Source organism: Macrobrachium rosenbergii, chromosome 2 (genome assembly GCF_040412425.1).
Source record: "Macrobrachium rosenbergii isolate ZJJX-2024 chromosome 2, ASM4041242v1, whole genome shotgun sequence".
Lineage (NCBI taxonomy): Eukaryota > Metazoa > Arthropoda > Malacostraca > Decapoda > Palaemonidae > Macrobrachium > Macrobrachium rosenbergii.
The window spans coordinates 71,081,881-71,104,145 of NC_089742.1; the positions used below are offsets into that span (position 1 = coordinate 71,081,881).

The 22,265-nt window shown below is 39.5% G+C and overlaps 1 protein-coding gene across 1 annotated transcript in view; it reads right to left on the reverse strand.

Annotated features, from left to right (window-relative positions):
* The window catches only part of PIP4K (phosphatidylinositol 5-phosphate 4-kinase), a 109,821-nt gene extending 89,804 nt beyond the window's left edge, over positions 1-20,017 (reverse strand). The window contains exon 1 of the mRNA XM_067120637.1: positions 19,775-20,017. Coding sequence (XP_066976738.1) covers positions 19,775-19,900 — 126 coding nt within the window. The 5' untranslated portion in view covers positions 19,901-20,017. The remainder of the gene's footprint in view (positions 1-19,774) is intronic.
* Between the last annotated feature and the right edge of the window lie 2,248 nt (positions 20,018-22,265).

A 22,265-nucleotide genomic window follows, 5' to 3' on the forward strand; every position in this document is an offset into this window, starting at 1 on the left:
CCTCCATGCTGGTGTTCTGAACCTCCTCTATGGCCCTTTTTTGGATGAGGGAGGAAACTTACTCCAATAGGGCTGAATGCCTCTCGGAGCCTACCAAGTACACTGTCAGTGTGATGGGTGAGGTGACTAATGGGAGGGGGGGGCTCTACCAGATTAGAATGACACAGCCCTCCTTCAAAACCTTGGTAATCAGGGTTCCGGTCCCCTTATCAGTCACTTCTCCCAAAACTCTAGAGGTCTGGCTCCTACAGGTACATGAAGGGTTTCTGTCTCACTTTTTCTGCACTAGCTTGGAAGAGCTCTTCTTGATGGTCCTGGGTGCAAACCTGACATTTGCACAGGACCTAAATCGCATTCTAGATCTCCCTCCACGAAAGGGCTGTTGCTGGAGGGGGGAGGTGGCCCTAGACTGAAAAGAAGACGAGTCCTGGGGCGCCGCGAAGACTGAGTCAACAAGTCTTGCGTTGTCTTCTTCTGCAAGTCTGAAGCTATTCCCTTCACTGTGTCTTGAGGGAAGAGATGATTTCTGTCCAGGGGCAAGAACATCAAAGCTGACTTTTGAGTCTGGGTAACTCCCTTGGAAGTAAAAGAGCACCAGAGCCCTCGTTTCTTTAGTACCCCAAAGTAACAAGGGGAGAAAGCTCTAGAGAACCATCTCTAACGGCTTTGTCCACACAGGACAAAACCCTGAGCCAATCCGAGGTGATAGCCACAGCAAGATCTTGATGGTCCTCCATTTTCTTGGCCAGTGCGTCCACAACCCAATCAAGGAAACTGAGGATTTCAAAAACTTTAAACGTGTCTTCGATTAGATGATCCAGTTCTGCGGACGAAAACATGATCTTGGCTGACGAGCAAGCAGAATAAACCACCTAAAGCCTGAGCCACAACCAGAACAAAACAACTGTACTTCAACCAATATGAAATAAAACTGGAAAAAGCCAACAAAGGGATATGGCCACCACGTTGTTCCTTCTTCCCCCGGTAGTGGGCAGAGGGCCACCTACATAATACAGAAAAGAAGCGCTACCGCGAAATTCAAAAAGTTGCCGCATGAGGGTAGATATATTAGCTATAAAATTACTTGTAAGTTACTCATGTGAAATGTATTTTTATATGGCAAATCTTTTTAAGTTGTTTTATTGTATTATCTTACACAAGATACAAAATGTGCATGTGTGAACTACGGGGCTAGGCTGGGTGTTACACTTACAGTATCCATCTGCATAAGTCAAACAGGCTATTACAGTTGTATTCAAGACAAATGAAACTGATATCTTACTTACTGAATCCATTTACACTGTATTATTAACATAACATCACCGTAATTTTAAAAGACTGATCATCTGCCATATGCATTTAAGTAGGCTAGGCTAATGTTTACATTCTCAAAATCAACTGATTGAGGCCTACTACTGAAATAATTAAGAAAATAATTTTTCAGCTGATAAAAAAAATGGATTATTAATGGAAATAATTTTTATTTCTGTACATAAATGTACAACAGGTACAGCATACAAAGATAAACTAACATACAGTAAACCCCCGTATTTGAGTTCTCACGATTCGCGGACTCACCTATTCACGGATTGCTCTGAGGAACATATCTACCAATTATTCGCAGAAAATTCGCCCATTCACTAATTACTGTATTTTCATCTCATTTTCATGACTAAATGCACTTTTTGTAATAAAACTATTGAAATACTCAGGTAATGCTCGAGTTACGATAATTCACCTTACGATAATTTGATTTTGCAATGGGGTAAGCAATTAATACCAATACGACAATATTTATAAAATATTTTTAAATTTCGCGTGGGCGCAGGCAGCAGCATAATCAGGCAGCGAGAGAGACCAAATTACAATGCACAACTTTTCCTCCATCTCTTTATCCCATCTTATAGTTTAAAAACATAAAAGCGAAGGATAAAAGTATTGTTAGTAACGTTATACTCTTGCGTAAATGCGTACAGCCATAAATAACCAAACGAGAAACTGTTGTTTCGCTTATAATCGAATCGGTTAACAACAGCCGTTTACCTGGTATTTCAACCATCGTACGGTAATAAACAATTACTGTAGGTTATAGCACAAATGACATTAAGTAGAACAGGACCGATATATTTTTACATTATACCCTTATTCAGTATGAATAAAAGATCGTCAAGGAAATACTGTACAGTATACTGCTAAATTTTGGCTCCAAGTTGTAGCTGAAGCTGAGAAAACAATGTTCAAACTGCTAATGACTATACTGCAAATTATCGTGTATCAGCAGCATGGACGACACTCGATCGTAATTAAAATTGGAGAGAAAGTACTTTAATCAAAATTACTGGGCATGAAAGAACATATTACTGTTATTTTTACGCCGATAAATGATAAGTACGTAAAGCTTGTATTATGATAAAATCAAGTGAAAATAGCGAAAGGAATCTTGATTTTTTACACAAAACAAACGCCCCCAAATGGCCATCATCATTCATCATCTATTATTAACGAAAATAACAGATAAATTAATTTCACAACGAGATGTATTTTAGTTATATTTCGATTTAAAAACACTTCGTGTAACAAAAATAACCTTGCCCCATATAAATAAAGTATCTAGAGATTCATTTATGCCAACTAGAAGCAAGAAAAGCGCTCTGAACCGAATTAAATATGGCAAAATAAACACGGCATAAACGATTTCCAAACCAAAACTTTGAGATGCCATGACCACAATTTATAATACAAAAGCAACATAAGCATATATACAATATTATTGGATACAGTGAATTAAGGCATAACTTTTAAAAGATCCATGGAAAAGATGCATATTCATTATGTTGACGTTTGTATAATACTGAATGATATGTGAATATAGAATACAGTATAATGTAGGCTACGCTACCATTTATGTATACAATATGCCAGGGTGTAGGCTAAGCTAATTCTTGTTTGTTATTCAATTTCACTTTGCATGAACCTCAGAATTAGCTGATATTAATAATTACTATACCATGTACAGTATGTATAGAGTATACTTTATAGTGTAGGCTAGGCTACCACAATGTATACATGGTACCAAATATGCTAATGTAGGCTAGGCTATATTCGAGATACGTTTTGGTATTTCTTACGTTTTTTCCAACAAACAATGGTTTTTTTGGAACCTAACCCCATCGTAAGTAGGATACTATCTGTATAAGCATTTTTAGTTTGTTTTGTGTGTGTTTGAACTATCAAAATAAGCAGTTTTAAGTGTTTTTAGAAGGGTTCTAAGTATTCTTGAGTTTCAGCTATTCGCGTGGGGTGTGGTACTCATCCACCGCAAATACGGGGGGTTTACTGTACTTTACGTTAAAATACAATCCCTTAAAATTTCAAAACACGTTTCCCAATTCATTTGTTTACATCATACTTAATGTTGTTTATGTCAGTTCTTTGGTAAGTGGTGATCATGCAATATAGTAAGTGGCTGTTAATTAAAAAGGATGGTTATGAATTGTTACATAAGCCATAAGTTTGGTAATCTTCTTTGAAAACCTAACCTAGTACAATCTACCAAAAATGAAATTCACTCTACAAGCACAGCTAAGGACACTATGATCTAACAAAAATGTTATTTTCATGATAAAATTAAGTTTCATATATAAATACCAAGTAATTACATAGCTATAGTTCTAACTCGAGTGGCAGCCTTTATTTAAAAAATCGTAGTAGCACTTCGATAATTTAGTGTTGGTGACAAGCCCTGCCCACCAACGGGAGTATTGGAAACGACTTAGCAGAAAATCTCATTTTGTTTGTGTCCTTATGTCCATGAGAGGGGAGGAGGGAGGGCTCCAATCCGTAATTACTTGGTAGGTATAAAGGCAGTCCCTGGTTTATGACTGGTCCGGCTTACAACGTTCTGAGGTTACGATGCTTTTCAAATATATTCATCAGAAATTATTTCCCGGTTTACGACACATGTTCCAGGGTTATGAAGCTTACGCCGCCGATCCAACAGAAGAAATGTGGCTCCAAAATGGCAGAATAATAAAAATTTGGAGGTTTTCTTGATGAAAAACTCAATAAAAATGCAGTTTACATTTTTTCAATGTAACAAAAGCATTAAAAGTAAGGTTTTCTTTGGATTTTTGACAATTTTCGATAATTTTTCAGTTTACAACGATTTTCGGTTTATGACGTGGCGTAAGAATGGAACCCCATCGTAGACCGGGGACTGCCTGTATATGAAACTTAATTTTATCATGAAAATAACATTTTCATATACTGTGTAAGTAACTTACCAAGTAATTACATAGATAAATCCTACATTGACAGGAGGTGGGATGCATGGACATATTCTACTCCAAAACATTAACTTATGGTAATGACTTGGAAATAGAAAAACTGCTAGCACTGAAGACAATGCTTGTCATTTCCTTAATTGGTAAGAGAGCTACTGTGGTAGTTACTGCCTCTGGTTGGTGCTCATCTCAACCTGTAGTGGTGTGGTGGTTTAGCTGTGGAGCACCTCTGCTTGGGTGGGAGCTTTGCAGCAAAGGATATGTCTGATGGCTAGCAAAGCATCAATAAGTGCCCTTGCCCTGGGCACAGTACCACAATAAAAACAACCAGACAATGATTTCACCTACACTGAAAACACCACAACCCATCCACTGAGACTGATGGGTACTCCAGGCACCCCCTGGCTCCCAAAAATTCAACAACCTACTTTAAGGCAAAGAGACAGCAGGAAAAAAGAGATTCCTAGGCTTCCTCCCCCAATACCATGTCAGCCACTGACAATGGCCCCAAGGTACTGCTATTTTCAAACACTTTTTCAACTTCTTTTAAACAGTGAGGCATGAAGATTGGTTTGCACTTCCAGTAGGCTGACTGCAAAATGGGAGTGAAACATGTGCCTGAAGGGTGAGTGAAATATGTGCCTGAAAGCTAAAATGGAGGAGACTGTCCTGACGTCATGAGCCTTCACTGTAAAATTAGGCAAAATATTCTCCTGAAACTGAGAGTGTGCCTCAGAAATTAGGTCTCTGACGAAAAAGGACAATGTGTTCTTAGTTGGAGGGCGAGACGGGTTCTTGACAGAGCACCAGAGGTTATTGGATGGTCCTTTGATCTTCTTGGTCCTGCTCAGGTAATACCTTAATGCCCTAGCAGGACAAAAAACTTTCTCTTCTTCCTCCTCAGAGCCAAGGTATCCATCAAGGTCTTAACTGAGAAAGAGCGGGGCCAGGGCTTGCAAGGGTCCTCGTTCTTGGCTAAAAATCCAAGGGTAAAGAAGTAAACTGCATCTCCTTGTGAAAAAATTTACCCTTTATCGATGTCTTGGAACTCACTATGTTAGCAGTAGCCAAGGCCACAAGGAAGAGAGTCTTCCGAGTAAGGTTTCTCTGAGAAGAGGAATGAAGGGGTTGAACAGCGGAACCTGTCAGCTACTTCAACACTACGTCCAGGTTCAAGGAGACTGGATCTTCCTTTTGTGCTTAGGCGTATCACAAGACTTGACGAGGTGGGATTGACACAAGATTCAGGACCTGTGTTTAAACATTGAACTAAACACAGCTCGATACCCTTAATGATGAAGGACGAGAGATTCCTAGATCTCCTCGGATAAAGAAGGAAATCTGAAATTGGGTCACAGATGTCTCCGAAGGGATGCTGAGTCTGAGACACCAGCTTTGGATGTATGCCCACTTAACCTGAAAGACGTGGCTAGGAAATCGATGCCTGCATCTTGCAATAGCCTCTGCAGTGCATCTTGAAGTCTTACGCTCTGACAAGCTTCCAGACAGTCTGAAGCCTGTAAGGGCAAGAACGGACGACCCTGTTGTATCTATTAAAGTGAGGTTGTCTGAGAAGACACGGTTTTTAGGGGAAGGAGTCTCGGAAGGTCCACCCACCACTGTAGCAGGCCCTGGAACCATTCTTCCATGGGCCAGAACAGGCTATGAGAATCATTGTAATGTTGCGATGAGCCCAAGACCTGTTCAACACTTCCCTGATCATTTTGAAGGGCAGAATGGCGCATCCCAAAAGGATTCCTCAACCTAGAACCGAGGAGTCTAAATAGAAGTCTAAGTCTGGGCTCAGAGGATGAAGGGCTTTCCTTTCAAAAGTCTGCGTTTGGACCGCCACCATGCCGATCCGACTTGATTACCGGGTTTATGGAAAACGTGTAGTGTCTGGCTGTGTTTCCATCCCAGTTGGCCTAGAGGAAGAATTGCAACACTCATGAGAAGTTTGCCCAACTTGACGAATGTCTTGATGCACTAGAGTCCCCGGTAGGCTCATCCACTCTCACCATCCAGTCCAAGGAAATGAAAGCTTCAAACAACTCCAAGAGGTCTTGACAAGTAGGTCAGGTTCTGCTGAAGACAAACATAATTTTAGCTGACAAAAAAGCCGAGTATCAGGAAGAAGGAACTTCCCCAGTGGTGTAGGAAAGAAACCTCCTATGGATTAAATGCGAGGGAGGAAAACCGAAGGGAGCCTTATCTTGCTCCCTCTTGGCAGAAAACCAAACTTCAATCTCGAGTGTCTTTCTAGAAGATAAGGAAAGCACCATGTGGGGAGCATAGGTCTGCCATCTGGATGGCTCCTCATCAGGCAGGCTAGTAGGAGCCAAAAATGAGCAGGAAAGCTTGCCCATAAATATGAAGGAGAGCTGTGTAGGCTAGGAGACCTGTGGCCGGAAACAGGTCTTGGTGCTTCAAGCAGGAGATAATTACTGAAGAGTTGGCACTGGGTGCTTGGGAGCTGGTGCCAAGCGCTTGGGGGCTAGTGCCAGGTGCTTGGAAGAGGGTGCTTGGCAACTGGCGTTAAGCACTTGGGAGCTGGTGCTGGATACTCATAAACAGGCACTGAGCACTTGACAAATTGTGCCAAGTGCTCAAGAGCTGGCGCCAGGTGCTCCGAAACTGGCAGTGGATGCTCACGTAGCTGGGGAAGGTTGAGGAATGCACTTGGCTCCTTAAACCGCTAACGTGGCAGCAGAGAACAGCTGCCAGCATTGCCTGCTTGTCTCTTCAATGGACAAGACAAATCTAGAGAGCGCTTGCAGTGCTTCCAAGTCCGGGCTGGGATCTTGAGAGTTGGATGACAACTGATGCACATCCACAGAGACACCTTTCCAAAGGCTATCTGTCAAAGCCTGGGATTGACGGAGGGGACGAATACCTGTGGGCAAACCCCATCGACCTCCCTTGGACCTCAGGGACGCCTCCTCCCAGGTTTAAGGGAGTCTGATGGGGACCTTTGTATAGGAGAATCAACAGGATGAACAGCCACCTCCTCCACCTGCACAATACTTTCTCCTCTCAAGGTGCCTTTCCAGTGACTGTCTGCCGATACCTGGGAACGAACAGGTTTGACTGAGGGGGCGCCTACCCGTGGGCAAACCCCACTGACCTCCCTTGGACTTCCAGTATGCCTCCTCCCAGGTTTAGGGAGTCTGACAGGGACATTGGTATAGGAGCATCGGCAGGATGAGTAGACACCTCCTCCAATTCACTATATCACTACTAGGTTAAATTCTTGTTAAACCTAGACTCAAGACTGGCAGTGGCATTGGGTTCGGAAGCGAGGGAGCCAGGCGCTGGAGAAGGTGGATTAAAAATAGGAGGGCTAGCAGCAGGAGAAAAATAAGGAAGAGGGGAAGAAGGAATAGCAGAGATAGCTTCTAACCTAGGCTACAGTAGGAAACTAGACTAAAGAAAGCTCATTTCTAGGCTCTAGAAGCCGCTTTCCTTTCTCTATCTCTCTCTAACTTGTCTAGTTGAGATTAAGTACCTTCTGCTCTTGCTACTAATTACATTTAGCACAAGTTTTCTCCCTAATATATTTCTGCCCCCACATTTACTGCAAATTGTATGAGAATCATGTGAAGATTGATTAATCTGGTTTTGCAATTTTCGCTACAACAGCGAAAATCGGTGAACTTCAATCAGACATAACTAATAACCAAAGAACTACAAAAATTATCCTGACAGCTAATAAAGCTTGAAGGTTACTCAAAAAGGCAATAATACTTCACTGAAATCCAGCCATACAACCAAAAATCAGTAAACAAAAGCTGCAGCAAATCCCTGATGAGGTTTTCTCTATGTCGTTTCCAGTACTCCTGTTGGTGGGCAGGGCTTATCACCTACACTAAACTATCGAATTGCTACCGCATTTTTTAAAATTTAAGCAGCCAAGCGAGTGGAAACTATAGCTATGTAATTACTTGGTAAGTTACTTATAAGAAACAAAAAAGTTCTAGTGAAGTCAGTTGCCTTCCTACCCATTTCCACCCATCCCAAACTACATTCCCATCCCTTAACAGCCAGGGACACTGCTTTCCTACTCCACCCACCTTCCAAAACAACCTTTCCTCTGAGTGAGTTCCTCTACACAGCCTTACTGCCCCTCCTCTCCCATGACCAACCATTGGAGAGGAGTTTTTCATATTTTTTAATTATATATATATATATATATATATATATATATATATATATATATATATATATATATATATATATATATACACACACATGTATACTATATACTATCTTTGGTCCCTGGTCCCTGGTCCGGATGTTTCGGATATTGTCGAGTGTCAGATAAGGAAGATCCAGATAATCAAGAGTTTACTGTATAATACAGCGGGTTTTCTATAATTTGTCTCCAACAGCTAGATTGGATGTCATTATGTCCTCTGAGGATAAAACCATATCTAAAGTTTCATTCCCTTTATTGACTTTTTTACTCACTGCTTTAAATATTCCACATACCACATGCACACACACAAATCCAATGTAGAAGAACATTAATAAAACACCCAAAGAAAAGAAATTAAATAAGCATTAACATTAACCTCTGTAAAATGGATGAAAACAGAAGAAAAATACAGAAACCTATCAACCCTTCCACCGCAAGATCAAAACTGAAATAACCAGTCAGATAGCATTTAAGAATCCAAAGAACCACTTTGAACCAGGACTAATATGTAAAATCAGATTATATGTTGTCCAAGGCTGAAGGGCATATTCTTCCTCTGCACTTTCATCTATAGCTGCTATGCAAATTCATAGCCAAATGAATCAGTTATCTAATTCTGATAAAAAGGTGAAGTCTTTTTGAGCTCACAAATAGAAAGGCCAAATATACCGAGACACAAAAAGAACTGGACTTGTGTATGGAATTACATGAATGACATAAACAGTTCTATTTATATTATTAATACATATTAACAATTTTTCATAATCATTACAGTTTGGGAATACAGTACAGTATACCCAATATTTCAATACAAATTTAAAAATACAACAAAAATGACAAAAAATCAAATTTACTTAAAATTCTAGCCTTGCATAATTTTTAAGAAAGGTTTGGGAGGGTCTTGGTGAGGTATGACACCACCCTAGTTAGGTTAAGATGCATTTCTGTAATTACCATTTCTTTAAAACCAAATGACCCAAAGATATTGATGATTCTGAATAATTAGCCCTGAGGGATACAAGTCTCAGACTAGAAATAGTCAAGCCACTAACACAGCTTTACATAACAGGATACACATAAAAAACCAAACTGATAACACTATCTCAGGTTGAGCATGCACGCATGCCCTCAAAAATACTACAACTCTGGAGACTGACACAAAACCTAGTATTTTCCTTCTCCTGTATTTGTTACCTATACTGTATTATAATTTACTTTGCTTAAAAGAATATTTTTATTTCAGTTTCTGGCTGAATTCAGGTTATAAAAACCATAAAAGTTTGTTTTGGCATATGAGATAAATATCACTATAAAATATAAAATTTCATAGTAAAATTTTATTATAAGGATAGAATATTTGCCTACTATTAAAGATAGCTTATATCTCCGCACAGATATGTGAGTCAGCATTCAAACAAAAGATCAAATGGCTGCCCGGATGATTGTCTAATACACCTGTTCTCCACCAGGTGTGTTTAGAATGTTTCAGCTCCTGTCAGAATTCTCCTTGACAGCCCACTAAGTTGTGGGGAGGCTGGGTGGAGTCTTCTTTAACAGTGGGTAAGTATCCAAATAATATATTTTATTGTGAAAACTTATATTATTTAGGATGAATTTTACCCACTGTTAAAGACAGCTGATTTCCACATTGAGAGGAGGATGGTGGGTAGTGCAGCTAGACAAAATCTGCTCTGTCAACTAAGCGAAAGGTTTCTTGCATGAAACCCAAAACATTCTTACCTGATCTGGTATTCTTTGTGGATCTTACTGCTGCCAGACGTTGGATTTCATTCAGGAAGCAAGACTCTTGTGTATGCAGCGAACAGCAGCCTTGCGGAGAAAACCGCTTTAATTCAGCCATAATGAAATAGAAGCGGCAAGAGGGGGCCCCTGTGCATGGGTCCAAAAGCCCTTTAAAATGACAGTCACTAAGAACAAATAGCCTACGTACATTTATGATATAGAGTTATGCTCCTATACAATAATGTATATGCACCTTCATGTTCTCCAAAATATTAGATGCCAGGACTTAAAACGAACCTAAAAGATTGCTCTTTCTTCATTTCAGACTCAGGCACTGGAGGACGCTCAGAAGACACTCTACATGAAGCTGAGCATTTACAAGATGATGAGCATTTAGAAGTCACAGTCTGACTTTCCACTGTTGGAGACTCGGACTCACTCATTATCCATAAGCACTTTAACGGATGATGCTAACTGTGCGATGGATTCGACAATCAACTAGAACCTTTTATCAATCTTTAACTCCAGGCTGGTTATGGGGTTGGGTTCGGAAGCAAGAGAGCCAAGTAAAGGAGAGGGTTGCATAGGAGAAGGGTTGGCAATAGGATTAACAGAAATCACAGGAACATCAACATTGTCAGTATTAACAGAACTATGAGATTCCTGGCTAGCTAAAGATTTGCTGGTCTGCCTAGCAGTAGCCTTCCTCTTCTTATCCCTAGCAATTTTATTCAAATGTGATTTTAGAGTCTTCCATTTTTTCCAAGTCCCAGTCAACACATTCACTACATCTTCAATTGTTCTGAACACGCCTGTCCCAACAGCCTGTGCAGATCATATGAGAGTCATAAGATTCCTTGGTTAACCGAGTACTCTATTGCATCCTTTGCTGCAGTACCTAAAGCTAGAAGAACTTGCGTCTGACTAAATAAAACCAAGTAAGCTAAAGTCAAAATCAGGATAAGTCAATTCAATTAAAGTCACAATTAAAGTTCTAAAAGAACCTAACACTATCTAAATGTGCTGTAACGGCTACCAAGACAGAATACAGTACTTCATCAAAAGATGTAATACAACAAGAAAAGACAAATTCCAAAAATCACTAAGCTGCTGCTAACAACTGCATCAAAAACAAATTGAAGCCCATTCGCTAGTTGTTCCTCTCTTTCCCCAAAAGTGGGCGGAGCGAGTCACCTAACCAAAACAAAATAGTGTGACCCGCAAATTTCATATTTTAGCTTCCGAGCAAATGAAATTAATAGCAATGTAACTACCTGGTAAGTTACTTATATAAAATAGAATTGTGATTAATGGGTAAGTGACGTCTTAGATGAATTGGAGTATTTATTTTACCTTAAGGACACACTGGACTATGAGGCAGGATCTGAGAGGGTAATACGAAAAAAGTAACAGCACAATGGATTAACTAGAGAAAAATGACTGCACTACTGTACTTGTAAATCATCAATAAAGAGCAAATGACTGCACTACTGTACTTGTAAATCATCAATTAAGAGCAAAGACGTATGGCTGGGGCATAGGCTAGAGCTTGAACTATAATAAGCAGCACAAACATGAGTACTGACTGTTTCAGTAAGATGACTTTTATTTAGATGTACAAATCCATTGTTTGGATTCATGTTGTTGTGTACATCAGGGACTGACTTGTGTTCACCTCAGCAAGAGTGTTGCCCAATAAAGCAATGTCATTTTATAGGATGTATCATTAAGGAACCCCACCTTAACATGGTGGCAGCTGAGGCAAGTTTTCAAGAATGTATACAGAAAGAATTGGCAACAGATTCTGAAGATGAGTGGCTGAAATTGTTGTACTGAGCCTGACTCTATGCATTGAGTCTCCAAGTTGTTTTGGTGGGTCGAGACCTTCCGATGATCTACACTTTTGACGTAAAAGTGTGAAGGATTGCGATCATCATGAGGATATAACCTTGATCCAGATCAAGTGTGCAACTTTTGTGCAGTGATTATAGACATTACAAGTACCCTACACAGCCGCCGAAGTATCAAATACGCTGCCAGTGTTTTGAGTTGCTGATGCATGATAATTTATGCTGATATGTAATGATTAGCAAGGTACAATCTTATTGATTTTTTTTTATGCTTCCTTGAATGATACTGAATAGCATATACTGTTCAGTATAGCCTAACGTTTCGAGACTCTGCTGTTACTTAGTCCGCTTTTTGACCTTGAAGATCAGTCATGTAAGCTGGTACTGCCCTTACTGTTGATATTCTTTGAAAATTTTCTTTGTGTTGATGCCTACAACAAAATATTTTTTATTTGTCAACATTAATGAATGTATGACAGCAAGATCATGATATTTTTTTTTGTATTATACAGTATTATGCATCCTTGCTCAGTTTGAGGAATTGTAGAATAATGAACTAAGGCTCTTCTGGAGAATAGGGTATAATTTTGAGATTATGATAATTTGCTATTATATTTTTCAGGGAAAAGACCTTAGCTAAAAGCAAATTTTTGTCTTTACAATACTTGTGAATAAGGGTGCATAAGCAATTATGATTACCAGTGTGGAAATGCCTCAAAAGTTACTTATTTATCAATAAGGTTGAAGCAGAAAATCAATGGCACTATATAAAGCTTTCTGCTGGGTCACATGGAAAGCAGTTATGGGATTCTTGACTGTTAACTGGTACTCAAAAGAAAGATACAGATGTTATTTTTTGGGAGTTTGCTGATCAAATGGTAGGCACACAAAAAATGGGTGATGAGGTTAGAATTGGCATCGATGTCTCAGGGTGAGTCAGAATCAGTTGAAGATTATGTTTGCAGTTAAAGGCAAAGGCCAATACAGGCAGTCCCTGGTTATTGGTGGGGATTCCGTTCTGAAGGCGTGAAGATAACTGAAAATCAGCGATTTTCAGAGCCTATCGGTGCTGAAAATCACCGATTTTCAGTTATCGATGCCTCTGTTAGGTATGAATTGGCACCAATACCCAATTATCGGCGCCGATAAGCAGAAATTGGTGATTTTTGGCGCCGAAAATTGCCGATTTTCATATCTAGACAAGCGCTGTAAAACCGGATCGTTGATAACCGGGGACTGCCTGTAATTGTAGTTTTCACGTAAATATTAAGGATGAACAAATGACGTTCCAACTGATAAAGGGAATCTAGTGGTCGGGAGCATGAAGGAAGATGATCTCTAAGGGGAATGCACTATCCTTAATGATGCTACTGAGACAGCACAGAATTTCCAAGGAACGCTCTATAATACTTCACCATTTGAGAAAAGCATGTCCTTGAAAGATATAAAATGAGGACAGAGTCATCATCCTCCAAAAGATGTCACCCCTATGGGAAGAAGTGACAGAACTGCAGTCGAATGAGTCATTTTGAGGGTGTCTGTCAGGTTACAAAAAGTCGTCCACTGTCCCGACGATGAAGCATGTCATGAGCCATGTCCACGGAAAAGATCAGCGAGGCATATGGAAAACCCTAGTCCACAGTAACCAAATGACTGAAGAAACTAAAGAAATCCATTATGAAGACACACCATTGAATTGTGGATCTGCAGACTTTTCAGAAGTAAATGTAGCTGCCATTGCTAATTTAAAGGGGGAATGACAAGTAATTATGGCTACACTAGATATCAAACCCCCTACCATTTTGAGGAAAGTAACCCCCAAGGTTAAGGCCAATACCAACAAGTCAGGATAAATCCCCAGTTGTCAGTTTACTTTTTTATGCCTATAATACTAACGGACCAGCAATTCTGTCATCTGATGCCCGTGAGACTAGGAATTAGAGCTATAAAGGAAAGCAAGAATATATCAAGCATCAAGAAGGAGCCTGAAACCTCAGGGCCTGCTCCCATACCTGATGTACAAAGCAATGTGCAATTTGTACCCAAAATGTTTTGGAGAAATTGGCGAGATGAAAGGTGAACACCACATTGAGTTAAAACCCCAATCTTGTCCTGTAGTCGTTCTGCCTAGAAAGTATCCGATTCAGTTAAGAGATGAGATAATTACAAAAATACAAGAGTTGGAAGCTTTGGGTGTTGTGAAGAAGCGTCCAGAGGATGAGACATCTGAGTGGATACACACATTAATTTTTACGCGGAAGACTTGGTGAGTGTGGGCATGTCTTGATCCCATGTACCTGAATGTTGCACTGAAGAGGACTTATCATAAGATAACCACAAAATGTCAGGATGTGTCCTTTATTTAAAGTTGGATGCCAAAAATGGCTACTGGTCAATCACGCTTAATGAAGAGAGCAGTAAACTTTACACTTTCCAGAGTCCAACTGGGAAGTATCGTTTTTTCCGTCTGACTTTTGGACTTAGTGTTTCACAAGATATTTTTCAGTGTCGGATGGATAAGATTCTTGGAAAAGTAGGAGAAGGAGATATTGGTATAACTGATGGCGTTGTAGTTTATGGAAGAGACATACAGGAACACGATTATAATCTTCATAAGCTACTGAAGGTGGCTGGGGAAGAAGGCCTTGTTTTTCAGGCTGAGAAATGTCATGTGCGACAATAAACCATAAATTTTTACAGTCTTGTATGGTCCAAGGATGGCATGCAACCAGACCCAGCAGTGTCATGAAATCAATCGACGACCCCCTCCATCAAGCGTGAGGGAACTACAAAGTTTCTTAGGTCCTGTACAGTATTTAAGTCCTTTTGTACCCCTGATGGCAGAGAAAACTAAGGTTTTAAGGCAGTTACTCAAAAAGGAAGTCCCATATGAATGTACCATTGACCATCAGAGAGCGTCTGATAAACTCAAGGAAGCGGTTCATTCTGATATGAGACTACGTTATTTTGATACAACAAGTCCTGTTACTCTCGAAGTAGATGCCTCGCAGCATAGGCTGGGAGCTGCTCTGATGCAAGATGGGAGACCAGTTGCTTTTGCCTCAAAGTCCCTCACACAAGCGGAATCGTGTTATGCTAATATTGAGAGAGAAATGCTTAGTGTTGTTTTTCCACTGCAAATTTTCATTGTTTTGTATATGGCAAAACTGTTACTGTGATTAGTGATCACAAACCACTGGAAAGCATTGATCTCAAGCAACTTAGCCAGGCTCCCCAAAGCTCGAACGCATGTTGCTCCATATTCAGTCATATGATGTCACCATTAGGCACAAACCAAGAAAAAGACTTAATTTTTGCAGATTATTTATCAAGCATCCAGCAGTCATCTGGAGCAGAAGTCCAGCTAGAACAAGCCGTTCATCTCATACAGATCTCGCAGACAGTTAGAAAGTCAAACAAGCTATGGACCCATACTACGAGCTCTTCATACCCCAAGGGCAAGTGAATAGCAGTTGGCCTGAGTCAGCCAATATTCTGCCAAGTTGATTCGTCAATATTTTTCAGTGAAGGATTTCTTATCTGTTGAAGATGGTGTTATAATCTTTGGAGAACATCTATTAGCCCCTCTGTCAATGAAGACTGAATATTTAAAGAGAATACATGAAGGACATCTAAGAATTTCTAAAAGCCAGATTAGCGCAAAGGAATGCCTATACTGGAATGGCATGTTTAAGTATATTGCTGAACTAACAGGTGATTGCCGGGAAAGCCTGTAAATGCCAGAAAATACCCAAATGAACCTATGCTGTCACAATCAACCCCCCATCTCCCACAGCAGTTTACTTCCACAGATCTTTTTAAATGGGATAAATGTAGTTGACAATTTCAGTAATATGCCTTTTATTCAGCAGCTAGGCCCAGATACCACATCAAGAGCTGTTATAAGTTTTCTAGGCAAACTTTTCAGCATCCATGGCCCAAGTCAGGTCCTGTACTCTGACAATGGACCCCAATATTCATCTGCTGAATTCAAGAGGTTTATTAAAGAATGAGGTATTATTCATATCACCAGTAGCCCAAGGAATGCCCAATCTAATGGATTGGTTGAGAGGATGGTAGGTGTAGTGAAAAGAAAAGCCAAAAATGTCTGGCTCCAATATCCACAAAGTCTTACTAGCATACAGAGCATGCCCTCTTTCTAACGGAATGAAAAGTCCTGTTGAACTCTCATTCAGGAGGAAGATATCCAATAGCCTTCCTGTTAAAGTGGAGACAACCCCTGATCTCATGGATCATCACTTCAAGCTACATGAGACCAGCAACAACTCTGAAAGCAATTATGATCTTCATACATGTTCAGAGTTGAGTGAGTTATTACCTGGTATGAAGGTTCTTTTGCAAGATGGCAAAAATTGGTTTCCTGCTACTAAAAAGTTGAAAAATCCTGAGCCCAGGTCGTATACCTTAGTTACCCCCAACGGTAGTGAAATAAGAAACCAAAAGTTTTTGAAGGAACTTGCAAGGAAATGCCATAAAACAATCTGTATTCCAGGTTTTACCAGCCGATGACACTGACAGCGATGCAACTGTGCAAGACAACAACAACGATGAGCATAAGAACATTATACATCACCTACGTGAAATAGAACCAGCGATGCCATTATCACCTGTTAGGCTTCCCATAGCCTCTGTTCCAAGTGAAAACCCAAACAAAACATTGTAAAGCCCATACGCTACTGAGAAGACATTTGAGTTGAAATTGAAGTACTTTATGTACAATGCTAATGTATTAATGTTTTCAGTGATTCAGTATATTCAGTTGTGAATTATGTCACACTCATACAGTATTCTTAAGTTTGTTTCTGATTTTGAAAAATCCTGAGATGATGTTTATGCCTTCCTAGCACGCTTTCCCCAAAATGAATCAGTTGTGTTGTGTAAGAAAAATGTACTCTAATTTTCTTTTTAATGAAATGGGGGATGTTTCAGTATGATGACTTTTATTTAGATGTACCAATCCATTGTTTGGATTCACGTTGTTGTGTACAGTACATCAGGGACTGACTTGTGTTCACCTCAGCAAGAGTGTTGCCCAATAAAGCAATGTCATTTTATAGGATGTATCATTAAGGAACCCCACCTTAACACTGACAAGATTTAAAAAGGTGTGACTATAGTATCTTGAGATTGAAGTGCAAAGTACAGTGGAGAGATTGAATTATGAAAGAGGAAACAGCAGAAAAGTATGTTATCCAGAGGACCAGAAATGGAAGGCCATGAAACTGTGGAAAAAGGGAAAGATGAAGATCTAAGAGTGCAGAGTGAGAGAGAGAGAGAGAGAGAGAGAGAGAGAGAGAGAGAGAGAGAGAGAGAGAGAGAGAGAGAGTACAGGAATGGATAATGGAGGAAAGAACTCATTTCATGTCTACCCCATACAGAGAAAAGCCAATGTAGAACAACTCACGATGACAATATCGTGACACACAGGCTAGCCTGAAAAATAATATTAACAGGCCTTGGCCTCTACTAAATTTAAGATTTAGACATGGTCACAGGATAACTCATGAATTTGCAGCATTAGTTGATATTTTAACCCATAAAAGGTCAACCATGTCATATGATGTGTTGCAGAAGTCGTCCCACACAGGTTATCCACGTCATATGATGTTCTTAAGTTTTTAAATTTGCACGCCTTCATAGCTCATTGTATGGATACTGTTTATGTTGGATGGGTACTTGGCAAACCTCCAGAAATGCAACAGCGCCTGATGCCGGCCCAGTGTTGCCAGATTGGGCTACAATTTGCAGATGGGGCTGCTTTTTAAAACTTTGGTGACCAGATTTCACAATCTGCTGCTTGTGACTTTCTGGGCTACTTTTGATTTGACTTGGGCTCTTTTATTCGATTTGGGCTACTTCCATTTATTTTTTATCTTAATTTAATAATATTAATCACACCAATGGCAATACAGTGCTCTTTGTGATCCCCCCATCCCATCCAATACCCCCACCCCACCCTTGACACCACCACCACCAAGAGGAAGACAGCTCGTCGTCCATTTCTATGAACTGCATGGAGGAGGAGAGGTAATAGGTTGCTGGGGAGGTAGGGCTGGCCGTGTCAGAAATGGTATAGTGTTACTTAGTCTTATCTTGATAAAAATCATATTATTTGTCAATAATTGGTAAACATCTCTAGCCCTCTTCCAGTATCTTTATTCCAGGAAGACAGGAGCCTATTGATTGTGCTTGTAAGACACTAAAATGGTACAAGAAACTTTTTTTCACATCTTAGATATCACAATGTTGGATGCACAAATACTGTTTACGCTCAAGAACCATAAAAAAATGTACACTGCCAGATTTCATAATTGAAATGATATGCCAGCCTTGAAAAGATAACGCTGTTGAACTCCCCTCACCAGGTCGTCACTCTGCTGCTGGAGATCCAACCCAACTTTCTGCACATCATTTCATTCGTACGATGCCAGCGCCACTAGGTGCCAAAAAACATAGTACAAAGGGCTTGCTATGTCTGCTGATATACAAACCATCGACCACAGCAGAGAGAAGACACTTGCTTCCACTGCTGTGAATGTGATATGCCACTGTCTGTAACCTTGTTTTGAAGAATATCACACCCTCAGAAATTTGTAAAAGTGAGAGAAAAAAGGAAATACAGTTTGTAAGTTGTATTACTGAATAAAAAGTAAAACAAATTTGTTTTCAATTTCAATTTTGTAAGAGAAATTTATATAATCAATTGTTCATAACAGTGGAAAAAATGGTGTATTAGGGGACCTATAAGGGGAGGTATGGAGAGTCAAAATAAAAAAAAAGTGGAAAAAAAAGGGCACAAATGGACAACACCATGAGGATTAAATCTCAGCCGCCAGCTGGAGGATACACCCCTAATACAAACTTCCGGTTTGGAACCTTTAGATGCTGTTTGTGTGCCTTTAAAATGCTATTTTCTTTCTTTTGGGACCATTTGGCATTGATTAAGCCAAGAAAATAATTTTCAGTTTTTGTAAACTGAAGGAGTAAACCTTGTTTACAAGTATGTAACTTATTACGGGTTAACCTTGGCTACTCTTCAAATATACACATCCTTTGGGGCAAGTGAAGAACGATGGACTCAGGTTCAGCAGATGAAAACGCACCTAACCTTTCCTAGAATGCTGTGTCCTGACCTAACTAGACCTTTCCTTCCTAAACCTCACTCAAGCTATGGCACCATGCCCTGTCCTGGCAGGGAGGGCTTCGCACCCCGTGGACCCCCACAAGTAACATAAACAGCAAAAATGGACCTAACTTCCATTCGGATAGTATTATAGCGTGATTCCGTCGTCCTGCAAACTATCAATTCCAATCCGTGAATGTCTAGCCCAGGGTTGGGGTAGCCTAGGTCTACGTCAGGCTAAACTTGGCTAGCTTGGGCCACGTCAGGCCTATAAATTTCCTTAAGCAATGGATCACTAAGTCCAAGTTCAAAATGGAACAATGTTTACGTAGATTAGTAGGCTAAGTGTAAAGATGAGAAATAAGTTTCAGCCTATTTGACGGCGCCTCAAGGCTGGGCTAGATAGGACCTAGGGTAAATGGCATTAACAATTTTAACAATTCCCACAAAAAAGTGTTACATTACAACATAGACTAATCTCTTTACAGCGTACTGAGTTGTTTACTTGATCAGTTTCATTAAAACATAAAATTAAAAACATGAGAAGTCGTCTTATTACCGTGTGATTAACTCCCCACATAAAGACAGAGAGAAAAGGTTCATTAGCTCTAAAGAGCTTCACTTTCTGATGCTTCACCCGCACCGCTTTCTTCTTGAGTTTCGAGGCTAGGTTGCTGGATGCCATTGCTATCTTAATCTCCCTTCTGAGGAGGGTATTCTAACCAGGAATAATAATCAAATTTCACCCATGTTACGACTGTCAAAATGTTCAACCACTAATAGGACTCGCCAAAAACAACCCATTCAGTGGCGGCAACAAAGAATTTTGGTAGAGATTCTTATATTACCTTTATTTAAACGCTACACAATACATTCTTTTGTGCTTCTAAGTGTAAGATTATGAAGAATATATGATAAAAAATAATCTGAACCTTATAAATCTAAATGAAATTAATCAAATTTGAGACTTAGCATTCTAGAATTTCGTTTCTTAATGTTCTAAAAATTAAAACATCCCAGTGAATGAGTTTCAAGTGCTAGTATTTCTATTTTCGATCATATATTTTCTCTAAATATGCATAAAAATTTTCAGGAATTAAAACGGAAATGAGCTATTACTAAATCTGATATGTGTCAACTTTATGCGAGTTGCATTCACTCCCTGCCTGATGGCTGACTCCGCCTCTATTATTGACGCATAGACGAAATAATTCTAAACATTCAAAGTGCTTATATAAAAGAACTGAGCATCACAGGGTTCGCGTGTGAAATGGTTTTATGTAGTCAAGAACCCAGCTTTAAAAGGCTTGAAATGAAATTCGATCAATTGAATGATTAAGGAAAAAGAACGAATATCCTGCACTTGAAAACTAATTTTCAAGCAGCTGACTTGAAATATACCTTATAATCGATGAAAGCCAAGAACCCTAACACGTAATGATTGCCGATACCTTATATGGCAAATATTCTTAGCTCAGTTGAAGTATGAAAACCACTGACGGTGGTTCTTTGTGTAATTATTTAATGAATGCAAACTATGAAAATAAAATAAAATTATTGGCCTAAAAAAGGAAGAAAGGCAAAGCAGTGGATGAGCTTGTGTCAAGGCCTTAACGAGGCTAGACTTCAACACTTCAAAATAGTGTTGTCAGTTTGCCATCAACATATTTCCTAGAGCCCGCGGGATACATAGTACTTCAACGAACTTGTGCCATATATCTTTTTATATTATATTTATTTCAAGAATAATGATGTCCATTATCAAACTAACGTCACCCAAAATGGCTTTTCTTCGGAATTTGATTGGTCTTCCAGTTCTTTAACGCCCTTGAATCTGTTCCTAAATATCATGCATTAAACACCTGTCCCTTTTCGAAGTGTATCTCCTCCAACTTGACCAAGGATGCAACATGGAAATATAAACAGGATTAATAATACAGCTTCATTTCGGAGACATGTTAGAACCTGCATCACACGCTGCTAGCTGCTGCATAAAAAAGGTTTTAATATATATATATATATATATATATATATATATATATATATATATATATATATATATATATATATATATATATATATATATATATATATATATATATATACTGTATATATATAATGTGGGTGTGTACATGCATCGCTCGCGCGTATGTATCCGTATTTGCTTGTCTAAATCACCGCAACAGTTATGATAAATACAGCGGGATTACATTTTATATACATCATGTTTCAAATATCGATTCATCTGATATGTATACATCAATGTACGGGTCAATGTATATTTGGTAGACCCCAAAAAAGATAAGACGATGATCATTGCCACGTTCATTCCTCAACTACTGAATTGTGGAAGAGCCCTCTATACAGAAAATTTCGATACCATCAGCTACTTCAGATATATGGGATATTCACCAGCAGCTGGGTAGAGCTCTCGGCTAGCACGCTGTTGGCCCAGCGTTCGACTCTCCGACCGGCCAATGAAGAATTAGCGGAATTTATTTCTGGTGATAGAAAATCATTTCTCGTCATAATGTGGTTCGGATTCCACAATAAGCTGTAGGTCCCATTGCTAGGTAACCAGCTGGTTCTTAGCCACGTAAAATAAATCTAATCCTTCGGGCCAGCCCTAGGAGAGCTGTTAATCAGCTCAGTGGTCTGGTTAAACTAAGGTATACTTAACTTTTCACCAGCAGCACCCTTCATGCACTACACCATTCACCTCTCTTTCGTTACAGGAAATATATAAGTATATATATATGTATATATATATATATATATATATATTATATTGTGAGATTCAAGAAATGTCAGAAGTGAAAGACATCCTTTATTATTCTCGACAGGTGTTTATAATACAGAAAGCGGACGGAAAGGTAGCGGGCAACCTGAGGCCCCCCGCTGCGTCCTTATGAAGGTTGTGTTTGTTAACAGGCATAAAAAGACAAATATAATGCATTACAGAAAATGTAAAAAGCAAGTATATATATCGGCGGACAGGCCATACAATGATGCATACAACGAGATACATAAAGCATCTGAAATATCACCAA